Source organism: Phymastichus coffea, unplaced genomic scaffold (assembly GCF_024137745.1).
Source record: "Phymastichus coffea isolate CEN01 unplaced genomic scaffold, Cenicafe_Pcof_1.1 PCOF00020, whole genome shotgun sequence".
NCBI classification, from domain to species: Eukaryota; Metazoa; Arthropoda; class Insecta; order Hymenoptera; family Eulophidae; genus Phymastichus; species Phymastichus coffea.
In genome coordinates, this window is record NW_026706831.1 from 4144575 (window position 1) to 4161717 (window position 17143).

A 17143-nucleotide genomic window follows, 5' to 3' on the forward strand; every position below is an offset into this window, starting at 1 on the left:
ACCAACAGGTCCGACAATCAATAAAGAACACTACGTTCAAATTTTGAAACGTTTGCGTGATGCAGTAAGAAGAAAACGGCCGCACTTTTGGGAAAGTGGTGACTGGCTTCTCCACCACGATAATGCGCCAGCGCATTTATCCAATCTTGTGCAGCAGTTTTTGAGCAAACACAATATCGCATTGCTTTAACAACCTCCATACAGTCCCGACATAGCCCCTTGTGACTTTTGGCTGTTTCCAAAACTAAAATAACCACTCAAAGGACACCGATTCGATGATAAAACAATGGTTGAAAACAATGCGACGAGTGTACTTAAGGCTATCCCTAAAAGTGAGTTCCAGGACTGTTTTGAAAAGTGGAAACATCGATGGAACCATGTTATTCAATCAAGTGGGGATTACTTTGAAGGATGCCACCCACCAGATGATAAGAAATAACGCTAGCACAAAAATATAAAGGTAGGCCCGTCTCTCTCTCTCTCTCTCTCTCTCTCTCTCTCTTTCTCTCTCTCTCTAGGACCTAACTCTCAACAAGTCAACTCTTTATCACCGGGTTATCATCCTACTCAATCCCAAAACCAGCAGCTACCTCCTAGACCAAACTCTAACCTCATTAAGCCGCAATCCTTCAACAAACAGGCTGCCAATAGTAATTCCTCTGCTAAACCGGTAGCATGACTCCCTCTGTCACCGAAAAATCGCCCTTCTGTTTCATCGCTTTCCATAGGTCATATTAACGTCAACCGTCTCAATTCGGCATCGCATTTCGCTCTTTTGGAGTCCCACATCTCAACTTTTCATTACGACATTATAGCTGTTTCTGAAACATTTCTAAAGCCCGATATACCTGACTCCCATTTGCGATTGCCGGATTTTAACTTCTTCAGACTCGATAGATTGGGTAAGCATGGTGGGGGTGTCGGCCTCTATATCCGCACACACTTGAGATTTGATCTACTGGCCAACTCTGACCCCGTCTACGACAACTCACCCGAGTTCATTATTGGTGAAGTCAACACAGGTAAAGTGAAACTCGTTATGGCAGTAGTGTATCGTCGTCCTGCTGCCTGCTTTCCCACACACTTTTTCAACTGCTTGTCCACCTATCTGCCTTTGATGTTATAGTTGCTGGCGATTTTAACTCTAACTTGATGCTACCAACTCTCTCTGAAACTATCGCGCTGCGAGAACTACTTGACACCCACTCTCTCCACGTCGTATCAACTGAACCTACTCATCACTGTTTTGGCGTTCATCCTCCATCACACACAACTCTTGATCTTATCATTGTTAAGAACACTAATTCAGTGTCGGGGTTCTTTAAATCACCTACACCTTTTATCTCTGGCCACGACTTCATTTCTATTACTTATGCTACTGAATCACTTAAGCCAACTACCAAAGAGATCAAGTCCAGACAGCTCAATCGTCTCTGCTCAACCAGTCTGTCCAACTCCCTCTCCATCAATCTTGCTGAGCTCAATGCATATCTCCAATCACCACCTTCCATCGCGGTTTCCCCACCTGCTTCTGGTCAAACCGCACCACTGGCTGTTATCGACAGTCTCGAGCAGCTACTCACTGGCGCATTGGTCTCTTCCTTCGACGCCGTTGCACCGGTCAAGACCATCGTTATTCGGGGGAAGTATAAACCCTGGGTCACTCACGACACCCTAAACTGTATGAAGCGTCGAGATTTTGCCTACAAAACCTCACTCATTACTGGCTCTCGCGTTGATCACCAGGTTTACAAGTCCCTTAGGAATAAGGTTAATTCACTCCTTTGCGCGTCTAAAAATAGTTACATTGCCGAAAAACTCCGTCCCGGTTCTAACCCGTCAGTATCAAGTCGGGAACTCCAAAACCTTGGATTATCTAAGAAGCAACTTCCATCCCCTTTCGATTACTTCACACCAGGTGTCCTAAACTCGCACTACGCTAATATTGTGAACGCTTCTCCTCCCCTCGCTCGCAGTGCCTTCGATTCTATCCTTGTATCTCCTGTCAATATCCCTGGTAATATACCTAAATTCGACTTTCGGCGGGCCACCACCAAAGAGGTTCTCGACGCCATCAATGCCTCTTCATCTAAGAGTATCGGTTATGATGGTATTTCTAGCAGGATGATTAAACTTGCTTCCACTACATGTCTCCCTCAAATCACTCATCTTGTTAACTACTCTCTGACCAACGGTGTTTTTCCATCAGCATGGCGTCGAACACTCATCACTCCTCTTTCTAAAAACTCTTCACCCAAGGTGGTCTCCGATACTCGACCAATCGCCAGGCTATCTGAGCTTTCTAAGGTACTGGAGCGTATAGTTCACACGCAACTCTGTGAGCATCTCGACTTACATGGATTGCGAGATCCTCATCAAGCCGGCTTCACTAGGAATCACAGCACACAAACGGCCCTTCTCAAAGTTCTCGACGACATCAGACGAGCCTCCGATAATTATAAGATCACCATTCTTCTACTATTTGATTTTTCAAAGGCCTTCGATGTCATTCCTCACGACAAACTAATATCCAAGCTTAGGAAACTTCATCTCTCTGACTCTGTTCTTAACTGGTTTTTTGGTTATCTCGCGGATCGTCTACAGGCTGTGATTGATGGTGGTGGCAAGATCTCCGACTGGCTTCACGTTGGTACCGGCGTCCCTCAAGGCAGCGTCCTTGGTCCTCTCCTCTTTAGTATTTATATCAGTGACCTGTCCTCTCTTACCCTTGACCTTAGCTATATGTGCTTCGCTGATGACATTCAGGCTTACTTACACTGCGCTCCAAGTGATTTATTGGACAATATACAGCGTGCTCAAGGGGGAGGTCAAGCTATCGCCGATTGGGCCCTGGCAAATGGTATGCCCCTGAACCTCTTAAAAACCAAGGTCATTATCCTTGGCACTGATAAGTACCTACGCAATATCGATCTTGATCTACTTCCAAAAATCTTCCAAATAAAATAGGATTTGTCCAAGACTGTAAAATAGTCATTTGTTCCTATAATCACCTCCACTTTTGATTAAAATCTTTTGCCCGCTAGTTTATTTTTACTATTACGGAACAAATAATAATCTTACGGAGCCAAGTCTGGAAAATAGGGGGATGTGAAAAGAGTTGGAACCGTATTTTTATCAGTATTCTAACCACAACTGCTGAGGCGTGAGCTGATGCGTTGTCGTGATGGAAGAGAACCTTTTTGTGGGCCAATTTTGGACGTTTCTCTAGCAACTCGGTTTTCAAACGATCCAATAACGATGAATAATATTCGCCTGTAATGGTTTTACCCTTTTCCAGATAGTCGATGAAGATTATTCCTTGCGAATTCCAAAAGACAGTCGCCATAACCTTCCCGGCCGAAGGAATTGTCTTCGCCTTTTTTGGAGCAGATTTCCCCTTGACAACCCATTGTTTATAGACTGTTCTCTAGTCAGGAGTGTAGTGATGTATCTATGTTTCATCCACAGTGACGAAACGACTCTTCAAGTCCTGCGAATTTCGCTGGAACAGCTGCAAACCGTTCTTGTAACACTTTACACGATCTTGTTTTTGCTCAATCACAACATCCACCTAGCGGATAGTTTTTTCATGTCCAAATGTTAGTGCAAATTATGATGACCCATTCGGTCAAGATACCTACAGTACTAGAAATTTCACGCACCTTCACTCTACTACCAGCCATCACCATATCATGCATTTTATTAATGATTTCTGGAGTGGTGACCTTAACAGGGCGTTTACGATATTTGTGCTCATATAGCCACTTCGAAAAATGTTAAATCACTTATAGACCATTCTAATCGAAGGTACACAATCACTATTATATTTATCAAGCTTCTGTTTAGTTTCTTGAGGCGTTTTACCCTTAATAAAGTGTTTAAGCAACACATGAAATTTGTTCTCCTCCATTTTTTTACAATCACTCAATTTCTTCAATTCAAAAGAATGTTAAATACAAAGTAATAGACCGATCTAGTTGAAATTTAGTGTGTGTTCTTCCAAGATATGCTAATGAATAAAAAAAATCTCGATATGAACTAGTAGCGCTAACTCTATGACTTTACCCAGACTTTTTAAATAACCCTCGTATAATGTATAGAAGACTTTGTTCAGCATGTTCAGAAATATATAACTTCAATACCGTTAATATATATAGCATTTGGAGAAGATTTTCGTAACAATAAAATGGAAGAGAGAAATATTTCTATAAAGTTTGATAGTATCCGTCAATGCCATACTATATGTGGAAGTCTCAGCCATCCTCCAGGGAGACCAAATGTTTCATTGCTAGAAGTGCTGTACATCAATGGATTTAAGTGGAGAAAACAAACAGACAATGACTACTACGAGACTTACGATAAAGAAAATTTCAAAAAAAGGACAAAATAAAATTAAATAAAATTAAATAATAAAATAAATAACCCTGCCTGTGGTTGCCTTAAATGGAATTTTTTTAAATTACTGACCAATTGTGAGCGAAACCTACGTGCATTAAAAGATTTCAAGAGTTTTTGGATACTCTTGTTTTTCAGATTTTTTTTTAATCCTTGTATCTCCTTCTTCTTGCACTTATTCCAAAGAGCGTAAAATATTTAATTATGTATCTCCAATTTATCAATTTCCAAATTTCAACAAAAAGAGTACAAAGTAATAAATTACAGTAGTACAAAACCAAAATTCTCAAATCACAAAAAAGAACCAAAACGAACAAAAAGTAAACAAAACATAAAAATGATATTTATTAAAATATAAACATATGACATTATGTTTTTTCTTTAATTTTTTTTTTATTTATAAAACTTTATATGTTTCATGATATTCACTCGAAAATGAAAAATATTTTTTAAATTTTTTCTCCATAGAAAATCAGACTGGTATCCATTTGAAAATATTGGTAGTACGAATCTATAAAAAAAAACAAAAAAAATGGCCTTTTTAAGATATAACGATTTTTTCAAGATGGACTTTTTCGAAAAAGTGCATAATCTTTCAAGAAATACACTTATGCACATATTTGATCATGTAGATTTAAAGGGTTTGTAATTCTCTATCATACGAAAAAGGCTTCATCTAATTGCGACAAACGAACTTCAGAAAGTCAACATTGATTTTTTTTAGTTCATTTCTTATGTTCCATTTTAGAAGTGCATTTTCCAAGTGCATACAACTATGCGTCTAAGAAAATAAAGGAAAAATACATATCGCATTTTTTTAAATATCGAATCGTGCAAAATAGTTTGGTGTGGTTCTTTCATGGGTGCCCGTGGAGCTCTGTTTAATGTGAGATGGAATCGGCTATTATATTGACTTCTTCGAATATTTTCACAAATTTTAAGAAAACATACCGATAATTACCCTGCTGAAAAAATTTCTTTGGGCACTATTCAATATTATTCTAATTTAATGATAATCAATTATATTTAATAAAATGAATGGATAAATGTTCCAGTGACAATTAAATAAATCTTTTCCTATGGTAATCAGAAGAAACGGTAAAAATGACCATTATTTCCGGGTAGGTAGTGTTCATGCACATAAGAATTATACACATAGTCATTTTATTTTATTTTATTTCTTACACAAGGATAAATTGATTGTGCACCATAATTTCAATGAATATTTATCTCGATAATATTATGCACACAATCGTCAAGGTAAATAATTAAGAGACACAGTCGTGCACTGGACATTGTACACTCCTTAAAAAATAAATAATCAAAGGATACTGATGATTTTGCACAAAGAAACTATGCACTTTCGTTGATTGATAGTGCACCAAGTTCTACAAAAAATCGGTAGATATTGTTGTTGCACTATCAATCAACGTAAGTGCATAATTTCTTTGTGTAAAATCATCAGTATCCTTTGATTATTTATTTTTTAAGGAGTGTACAATGTCCAGTGCACGACTGTGTCTCTTAATTATTTGCCTTGACGATTGTGTGCATAATATTATCGAGATAGATTATTCATTGAAATTATGGCGCACAATCAATTTATCCTTGTGTAAGAAATAAAATACGGATTTGTTTGTGTACAATGATTATGTGTATAATTCTTATGTGCATGAACGCTACCTTCCCTTATTTTCAATTATAATAAATAATTTTTAGTGAAACCTTGAATAAATATCAAGTCAATAGTATTTTATTATGTAATATTTTATAAATTCTAATAAATTTGTCAGAAAGTTCTTGAATATCTTTTAAAGAATATCAATAAATGATGAATAAAGATTACATTTAATCATATTTAATTAAATCATATTCTATATATTCAAATGCTTGTAAGAAAAATAATTCACCAATGGTCTAAAATTAAACAGGTTTTAATAGATTCAAAAATTAATGAACGAGTCGTATTGAATTGAATCAATTTTGCGAAACAAAACTGGATAATGTACAAAATTTACAAATCTAAAAATATTGTTCCAATAAATATGAAACATTAGCACTACTTTCAAAGATAAAAACATATAAATACCTCATGAAAATTATTAATGCTTTACCTTAATATATATTATATATAATTATCAATAATATAATTATAATATATATAATTATCAATCAATATAATACAATCAGATTAAAGATCTACTGAATTGAATTAAATTGAATTTTTTTTGGAAATTATAAAAATTAATCGAATCAAATTAAATTGAGTAGATCTTTTACTTGATTGTAAATAAAATATGAAATAAAGTACGCTCTCATTAAAATGTTTTATCGTTCGTTGTTTATCATCTTTAAAATATTATTAAAAAATAATGGCTGATCGATTACATTACCAAACAATCATTAGAATCATCTTGGAAATCGTAATTTAAAAAAAATTGACTTACTCGTTCAAAAATTAAAAGGTGTTTTATATGAGCGGTAAAAAATAAAAAATGCTTTAGCTTTTTAATGTAAAAAATGTCATTTTCAATTTAAAATAAACCAACGGAATACAAAAGATATTGCTTTATTCTTTAAAATGAACCTTCGTCAGTTTTTCTACGTCTATTATAGACGAAGCTAGAAAACTTTCTTTTCATAGCGCAAAACAACAGCAGAGTAAATCATCAAAATACGGTCATGTCTATACAAAGAAAATCATAAAGCACTTACACGTTGAATAAATTAATTATTTTTGAAATATCATATGTAAACTATTGTAATACGTAGAATATATTAGTTCATTTTATAGGATAACATCAATATTTACTCGTATAAATATTGTATTTCATATCAATATTGTAACTAATATGGTAATATTTTAGGAAGATATATAAACTAATGTATATATTATTTATGAAATAATATATGGAAATTACTGCTTAATGCATAAAATGTATTTAGTTCATTTTCTAAAACATAACAAATATTTACTAATATAAATGTTGCATTTAATATTAATATAGTAATCAATACGATTGTATGTTTCGTGAAATTATATCAAATTTCTGATAACAAGAAAATATTTATAATTAAATAATTATATGGTGTTACTTATCTGAAAGTAATTTTATAAATTAGGCGAAAGGTTGTAATAATATACAAGATCGTCAAATATCAGGCATCATTAAGTTATTAAGTTATCCATGTAAAATTATGAAGCGTAACTGAATATCACTCTTTCTTTGTTTATATTGCAATCATTGAGTTACTGATGCTATCGTTAACTATTGAAACATTTTTTGGGAATAGCAGTTCATAAACGCTAACCAACAATTTATAAATATATTATATGCAAGTTTATTTTTAATTTCAAAATAGACGTAGTTATTTTGGCCTATATATTTTCATATTTTTTATAAAAGTATATTGATGATGTGTGTAATTAGTTTACTTGTTATCAAGCTTTTTAGTTCAATTAAAAAATCGATTTATGATAAATATTTGTTATTGTTATTGTTATTGTTACTTCAAGGACTACGTCCACGTGGAATGCTGCAGAGGTAAATTAAGTACCTGTACGCATTAGTATTGGTTCCCTATATTTATGAATATGCAGACTTACCTCCCAGATCATTTTTTAAATGGTATAGGAGGATAAAGTTTAACACACATCATGACTGGACCTAGAGTTTACGGTGGAATCCGAACCACCGGAATCACGGTAACAGATATAGGTTCAGAAAATTTCATTTCTGAAAATCTTCACATATCCGGGGCTCGAACCCGCGACCTCTTGCACAGAAGCCTGAGCTCCTACCCACTGAGCCACCGTGACCCTTGATTATGTTATATATCGTAATTTTATCATCGTAATTTTATTATAAATATTAATTATAAAATTAAAGGAACTATGAAAATTATTAACATTTTTTTGTAGATTTTTTTTAGTAAACCTTCAAAAAAGTTCATTCGTCTATGCAGTTTTTAAAGGTACAGGCGGATTAAAGGATTCACTAATTAACAAATATACTGTTTTAGAAACTGATTAATGCTTATATCAATGTTTTTTTACTAAACGAAGATTTTTCTCATATATTTATATATATTCGTTGTAAAACTAAAATCACGCGTGCGTTCATGTATCCGTGCGAGTGAACGACCTGGCCCATACAGCTAAACCGGATAACGGTCCCAATTCAGCTTACCTTACATACCTATCCCTACCTTCACCACTCCTTCGCTATTTTTTTAGCTCTCTTTTTAACTAACTTTTCCTTTTTCTCTTATATTTTATGTCACAAAAAACTATAAATAAGCTATTACTATCGCAAAAGTATAAAAAATAAATGAACTACTCAAAAAATTAGCTAAATAATAACAAACACAGACTATAATAGTACATAGTCATTATTTTCATATCCTGCTACATTAAATCCAGATTATTTATAGACCTTTCATTCAATATATGTTAAGTATATACTACTTTTTGCAAAACAAAAAAATAAGTACTTACTTCTTGAGTTGTGCCGGCTTGTTGTCCATGTCAAGTAGCACCAACTAAACTCTGTACACCAATTCAAAACTCTTTTTGAATGTCTCCGATATTTAGCAGATTTAATCCATGTCGTTACACTGGCAGTTCTTTGCTTTGTTTACAAAATTGAACTTTATATTTATTCTTAATTACCAATATCCAATTTAATGAGATAGTCCTGACAACAGTGTTACGAATAACAGGTAAACAAATTGAGCAGGAAAAATACACTTTCAAAGGATAGATTTTTTGAAATAAGAAGTACTACCACAAATGATTTCCAGTGTTAACGTAAGGAACGTTCTGTCTGTCTGCCTCTCTCTTTTTCTCTTAATATTTTTATTCTTTGTTTCTCACTCTTTATCCTATTATAACGTCATATCTGGGCTGCTAATATAATAACATATAGGTAAAGCTATTGTTCTTTGGCGAACACTATCACGAGGTTCACGAGCTAAGAAATTTAAGCAAAGAAACAATTCACATGATGCGAAATCCGGTAGCAAAGCAAGCCATAGGAGAACTGGACTCCCAGTAACTGCCAAGTAGAATGGATCGTAGTATATTCGGTGATGGTGAAATGGCGTAGCGGCTGTCTGTACTATATAGGTGTAAGTGCGCTCGCGCATTGCTCAACAACCCTGGATTGGAAATTATACTATACCACCACGTATATATGAATATATCTGCTCGCTTTGCTTGTCAATCTCCGGTATTAATAAATGTTACATAATAATATATGTTAAAAATGATATTATTTCCACACCATCATTGAGGTAAATATCATGGCGCGTTTCTTACAATAGTATTTCCAGTAGGACTAATGCATTAAATAAATACGTTAGTATAAAATTCAATCTTTCGTATTAAACAAATATTTTCAATATAATTTCATAAATTTTTGTTCTGTACCTTTGTCTTTAAATATTAGGAATCGACTATTGCAATTTTAATACATATAAATTAATGTTTTATTTGGTTTCATTATGATGACATTTATATTTATTACTAAATAATTATCACTGTCAATAATTTAACAGTTTCGTAATATTTTATTAACATACGTCATAATATATAATATAATACTATAGACAATAACCCAATAATACGATAACATGCGATATTTCAACGTTTTTCGTTTTAACTATTAATGAAAACATCATGATGCATTTTTTTATAATAGTATTCCCAGTAAACCTAATACACTGAATAAATATGTCTGTATAAAATGCAATCCTAAGATTTTTCATATTAAAAAAACATTTTTCATATTAATTTATATAATGTATTTTATACTATTGTATTTCAATATTCAAGATATTACCACTTTAATATGTAGAAATGATTTAAAATTTGATTTTACATTAATAATTTTTTATACTCATAGGATTCAAATTGAAACAATTATTGCCATGCACTGCCATATTACAATGGCTAATTTTAGACTATAATTATTTAGATAATTGTTTTTTTCAAGCCAATAAAATTTGAGCCATAAATTGTTTTTTCAGTAAAAATTGTATAAATTGTTTAAAGCTACACCGTAAATTTTTAAGCACTTTTGACCACCTATTAAAATCGTAATTTTTATAAGAATAATTGGTACTTCAATTACAATGTACATAAATTTGAAAGAATGTAATTGGTTCGTCATTATGTATTAATTCTTGATTTCTTTGATTAAAAATCTTAATTAATATATCATTAATTCATCTTCATTACTTATGTGTGCCATCATACCAGAAAGGCTCCAACCCACTGGTCAAATATCAATATCATTAGTATATTTGGACGAATATATTGATACACTATTAGTATCATCAATATTCGATGATAAATTATTCATTTTGCTAGAATAAATACAATAATAGATTCATTCGATTTTGGTTACGATCACTTCATCATTGTACTAAAACAATGAAAACTATTTCATATTGCACTAATTTGTCAATATACTCTGTTAATCGTATCACTAAATATTTCTTTTCAAACAGTACTTTTTATATCTTTGTTATTACAATTATTATTTAGGGTAAAAATTGTTTTTATTTTTACTGCAAGATAATCCAACGTATAATTAACTATATGAAAACTATGGTATATCGATATACAATTCGATAGTCAAAGCCCACATAGCATGAAATATTTCACTGAAATATTTCAGAGAAACCTTGCAGAAATATTGTAGAAATGTTTCCGAAACAGTTTAGAAACATTTCCATGAAATGTTTCATTTAAGCTTTTTGAAATACTGCATCAATATCTCTATGAAATATTCCGTGGCAACTTTCGAAATTTTTTAGAGAAACTTTGTAGAAATCTTGCAGAAAAATTTCGAAAAATCTTTCACGAAAGGTTTTGAAGGGTTCGTAAAATATTTCGGAGAATATAATGTTATTTTGAATGAATTTACATTCATATAATAATTGTTTTAAAGTTTTTGCTACACTTTTGCAAAGATTATATTTGTTTATTTATTAAGATGACAATGAATATTTTACCGAGGCTTCTTATTTATAATTATTACATGAAACGATAGGATCAGAAGTTTTCAATTTATTATTTGTAAAACAGATCTACAATATTTTTTCTGCAATATTTTTTTAGATATTAATGAATTAATTTTTCTTTGGAATATTTCATGCTATCAAAGTTTCTAGAATATGTACAATAATATCTTAGAAATAATGTGTAAAATATATTATCAAAGATATATTTTATTCTGGAAAATAAATAAATAAATAAGATTATAAAGATATTTTTTACGAAGGATTCTGAATATATTGTACAAAATATTTGCAGAAACATTTGAAGAATCATTAATAAGAATTAAAATATTTTAGTAATATTGCTGCAAGATTTCTACAAAGATTCGATATAAAGTATTATTAATTGTTATTTTTTTATGAAAAATTGTACTACGTTGAAGAGTTACAAAAAGTTTCTAAAATATTTAAGTGAAAGACGTACCGGAATATTTGGAAAACGTTACGGATAATTTTACTTAACAAGTTTCAGCAACTTTCCTGAAACATTGTGCGGCAATAATATTGTGATGTTGCTTCTTCTATGTTTTCCTAATGTTTCATGAAATGTTTCTAAAAAAATTGCTTAAATATTTTTTGAAAATATGTTACACAATGATTCTGCAAGGTTTTTGCGAAGTTTCTAGGAATTGTTTCAGTGTAATATGATCGATAAGTTTCGAAATATTTCTGCAATTAGTTTGTTGAAATATTTCACAAATTGTTTGCAGAAACCTGGCAGCGATATTACACGAAATATTTCGCTAAAATCTTTTCAATTTATTTCTTAAACATTGCCACAATATTCTGCAAGATTTCTTGGAAATATTTCAATGAATTACACAGCTCCACAAAAAAAAATGAATGTATTTTCCCCGATATCTGACTGTATGTTCTTTATGTTTTTGAGGTCGCTGAATCCGAATCCGGGTCCGTTTGACTCCATCACGTCAGGGTTAAGGGCATTTGAAAGTCAAATTGCGAAAATTTTAAAAAAATTCATAATATATTTTTGGGATTCCTGATTCCAAATCCAATCTTTTTTGAACCTCAACATGTCAGAATCAAGGTCAAATGAAGGTCAAATCATTCAAATCGGATGATACAATATTTTTGACTCCAGATTCTGAAAGAGCGGAAAATTTTACGTCCGAATACGTAGTAACTTTTTTTTTAAACCGACTTCTGTAGGTCGCGTTGCGGTTATCCAAAATAAGACTTGGATATCTAGTTTTGGAATCTGTTGGCAGCGGTTTTTTCCATGTGTTTGCATCCAGGACACCTCCCCGTGGTGACGGCGGGCAACGGAGTTGTCTCGCTATCCGGCAAAGTTCCTGGGTCATGATGCTCATGCCGTCATGGCAAACACACCGGAAAAACTTACGATGCAGGGGGTCGGAACCCCAGTATCGGCGGCTGGTCAGGGTGAGAAAGCGGGCCCGCAGGCGTCGTCATCATGCGACCGTAGCTTTGTTAAGGTGGCTAACTTGGCCTTACCAAAGTATAAAGCTACAAGTATAGCCAGAACCTCTAGACATGAGCATGACAACCCGGAAAAACCAAATTATTTTTGTTACGTTTGTGCTGCATACGCACCACCATATAGCCGGAAAAATATCACTCGTGCTGTGCGTACTGCATACAGTTATTGTTTTTCATCAGAAATATTGAATCAAGATGAGAATTGGGTTCCACATGTCGTTTGTCTGCGCTGTCATAAAATGTTGCTGACATGTTATATGAAAAAGGACCTTTCAAAGTTGGAATACTCTGTATCAGTGACATGGAATATGCCAGAAGCAAAACAAGACTGTTTCTTCTGCAATACCATTACTCACGGATACAATAGGAAAAATAAATCAAAAATCAAATATATTTTTACCGATAAAGTAATTCCAGCTGTTTTGATTTCAAAAAATAGTGGTAATGCCAAGAATCCTGTTGTAGACGTCCTGGCCAATGAAGAAATAGATACCGAAGAAGTACAAACAGAGGAAAGTGACAGCGAGATAGAGACAGACAAAAGAAGTGAAAGTGACGAAAACCAGGATGAAAGGAATAAGGAGCCTACAAAATTTACGCAGAATGAATTGAGTAACTTAGGAAGAGAGTTAGGACTTTCAAAGGAAGCTCATGAACTTTTGGCTTCAAGGCTGAAACAAAAGAATCTTTTGGAAGAAGGTGTAAAGATTTCAATTTATAGGAACAGAGACCAAGAGTTTTGACGTTTCTTTACTAAAGATGATACAGTGGGATTGGTGTATTGCAATGATATCAACGGACTTATAAATAGTTTCAAAGTTAATGTCTACAAGCCGAATGAGTGGAGACTATTTATAGATTCTTCTATTCGTAGTTTGAAAGTGATATTGCTCCACAATACGAATGTACTGGCTCCAATACCCATAGCTCACTCTACACTTCTCAAAGAATCTTACCAAAATATGAAAATTGTTTTAGAAAAAATCAATTACAAAGAACATCAATGGAGAATCTGTGGTGACTTCAAAATAATTGGAATTCTTCTTGGGATACAGAGCGGGAATATTAAATACCCTTGCTTCTTGTACCTTTTTGACAGCAGGGATCGTCAAAATCACTACATCAAAAAGGAATGGCCAACGAGAAATTCTCTGCAGCCTGGATCGTCCAACGTCATTCAGCCGCCTCTTGTAGATACATTAAAAATTTTAATTCCTCCACTGCATCTCAAACTTGGTTTCATGAAGCAATTTGTCAGAGCTCTAGATAAAGATGGAGATTGCTTTAGATATATAGTGAAAAAAATGCCCAAACTCAGTGAAGCCAAGCTAAAGGCAGGCATTTTTGATGGTCCACGGATCCGAACGCTCTTCAATGATCCCAATTTTACATCTCAAATGACAAATTTAGAGAAAGCGGCATGGACTAGCTTCCATGCAGTTTCTAAGTATTTTTTAGGGAACAATAAAAGTCCGAATTATAAAAAACTAGTAGGTGTTATGATTGAAAACTATATGAATTTAGGATGTAATATGAGCATCAAATTGCATTTTGTAGACTCTCATCTCGATTTCTTTCCAGAAAAATTAGGTGATTTCAGTGAAGAGCATGGAGAGAGATGTTATCAAGACATGAAAGATATGGAAAAGCGCTATCAAGGAACATGGGGTATAAATATGATGGCAGACTACTGCTGGAATTTAAAACGAGATATAGAAACAGTTCCAGTAACACCTAAAAGAAAACCATTACGTAGATCGTTTGAACAAAAGCAAGTCCGTTATCACAAACGGACATTAAATTAAACGGACATTACGATGTAGTAAAAAGGACTAGCTTCATGATCAGTGACTCAAAAAACATGAAGATCAACTGTCTAAAGAACCAGAATTCTAATCTGCGTTCAATGTTCCGGCCAAAACTAGATATCCAAGTCTTATTTTGGATAACCGCAACGCGACCTACAGAAGTCGGTTTAAAAAAAAAGTTACTACGTATTCGGACGTAAAATTTTCCGCTCTTTCAGAATCTGGAGTCAAAAATATTGTATCATCCGATTTGAATGATTTGACCTCCGTTTGACCTTGATTCTAACATGTTGAGGTTCAAAAAAGATTGGATTTGGAATCAGGAATCCCAAAAATATATTATGAATTTTTTTAAAATTTTTTAACGGGTCGATTCGCAATTTGACCTTCAAATGCCCTTAACCCTGACGTGATGGAGTCAAACGGACCCCGGATTCGGATTCAGCGACCTCAAAAACATAAAGAACATACAGTCAGATATCGGGGAAAATACTTTCATTTTTTTTTGTGGAGCTGTGTTATTCACTGCAATATTTCATAATGGTATCTTTTCTTAAATATGTGTATTCAAATTTTTAGGGTCAACATAAAGTAGCGTACAGGTCCTTTTTAAACAAGAATACGTATTAATAATTTTAGTTTCATTGTAAAATAGTTTGTGACAGGGTTATAGTGATGTTCGCTAGCCCTGTGTGCGGCACTCTCCTCGCGCGAGCGCAGCGACCGAGTGTACGCTATATAGCGACTACATACTTGTGTCGTTGCAGGATCTGGAGAGAGGAGCGCGACGATCGGCGAGGTGTCGCCGTGAGTGCAAGTGAGAGCGAGAAGAGCGAGAGAGAAAGAGAGAGTGATTTTGACTAATTTTTGACGGCGAGAGAAGTGGGATCGCGGTGGCGCGAGGCTTAGAAAATTAAGAGAGAGGAAGGGCAGTGAGGCGCGAGCTCTCGAGTAATTAGGGCCGCCTAGGGAAAGACTGGAGGAGACAAGATTTCGTCAGGAAAGGAACTACTGCCATCAGTGCGACTGCCACGTTTGCCAGGAGAACAAGTTGTTCGAAGCTGAGCCAGTGCAAGCAGCGACCATTCGCCGTTCACGAGGCAAAGGCCGTGCTGCGGCCCTTCCTGCAGCAACCTCAATCGTCCCCAGGACACCGTTTCCTGCGGGTCTACGCTTTCGCCGGCGTCGCTTCTCTACCGACGGACCGTCGGCATCCGGTGGGTCTAAGGCCAGTTTGTCTCTCTCGCGCCAGCTCTCGCTCGATTACAGACATTGGCGTATTTTGAGAAATTTATCGCGCACGCTGAGCGATCTCGCTCGCATGATCCCGCGAACTCTGGTCGCGGAAATGCTGAGCGAGCGCGCTCACCGCGGTAAAGTAGATCTTGTAGCGATATTTGTGAAAAGGCGTCAATAAATGAGATCGCCATATGTAGTATAACTGAATTAAAGTGTCCGATTGTTTGTATCTACCTCCCGAACTAGAGCGAACTTCGGCCTGTGAAAGTCAGCGCCGGCTTCCTTTACCAAGAAAGAACCCAGAAAAATTAGCAGAGACCAGCCCAAGGCGCTTTTCGGCGAATTCGCGAAGTAGCGAGCAAGAGCCGTGGAAATAATGCGGGAAAGGGGAAATTTTAGTTGCAAAGGACATTTTGAGTTTCATCATTATTGTGTCGTCAACATATTTGGCTTAAGTTACGCGGAAGCCCGGAGCTAGTGAAACGGGCTGAGGCGAGTATCGCGGTGTTGTGATTGAGCTGTAAATTGGTGTGCTGTTATTGCGCAGATTGCGATTGCTCGAGCCGTGTGTTTTGGCTAGTCGAGATTTGTACGTTTGAATTGTGTGTTTGTGAATTTGAAAGTTGCGAGAATCGCAACGATCATTCTCGGCTGTTTGGATTGTTGCTAAGCGAGAGCTCAAGGTTAGGCGTGTTTAGAGGCTGAGTAAGGTCTTTGAGTTGCGTACTCGCACCATAGGCATTCTGGCTTGTGCTGAGCTGTTCTCGAAAACGAAGAGGACAAGCGCGCTTAGGCCTGTTGAAGGTGAAATAGGCCGAGGAAAGCTTGGATCTGTTTTGGCGCCTGTTTGTTTACCGCGCGGGGTCGCGTGAAGTACGATGCCGGTGATGAGATCGCACAAGCATCGGAAAGCTGCAGAATCGCGGCCACGGCCAGAGATGTTTAAAAGGCGAGTTATGAAAATTCCCGTAGTAAAGTCAATATGGGAGCGTATTCAGGCAATGCAAATTCAGGAATTGCTGATATGGATGACATCGAACGGATTAGTTACGGACGGTACGTCTGCGATCGTGCAGGACAGAGCATTTCGCGCATTTTTATACGTCGTGCGTCATTAATCGGCACCGCCTGTGAGAGCTGACGATTTTCTGTCAGGTCAAATACCGACTATCGTT

The 17143-nt window shown here is 35.0% G+C and overlaps 1 protein-coding gene across 6 annotated transcripts in view; it reads right to left on the reverse strand.

Annotated features, from left to right (window-relative positions):
- LOC131675357 (cadherin-87A) overlaps nucleotides 1-9472 on the reverse strand; it is a 943248-nt gene extending 933776 nt beyond the window's left edge. For 5 of the 6 annotated variants that reach the window (XR_009303046.1, XM_058954308.1, XM_058954307.1 and 2 more), the window contains exon 1: nucleotides 8894-9472. Coding sequence is in view for 5 of the 6 variants with exons in the window: in XM_058954308.1 (XP_058810291.1) it covers nucleotides 8894-8922 (29 nt within the window). In the remaining variant the exon portion in view is untranslated. The remainder of the gene's footprint in view (nucleotides 1-8893) is intronic. The other variant, XM_058954306.1, reaches the window with a different exon arrangement.
- Nucleotides 9473-17143: the final 7671 nt, after the last annotated feature.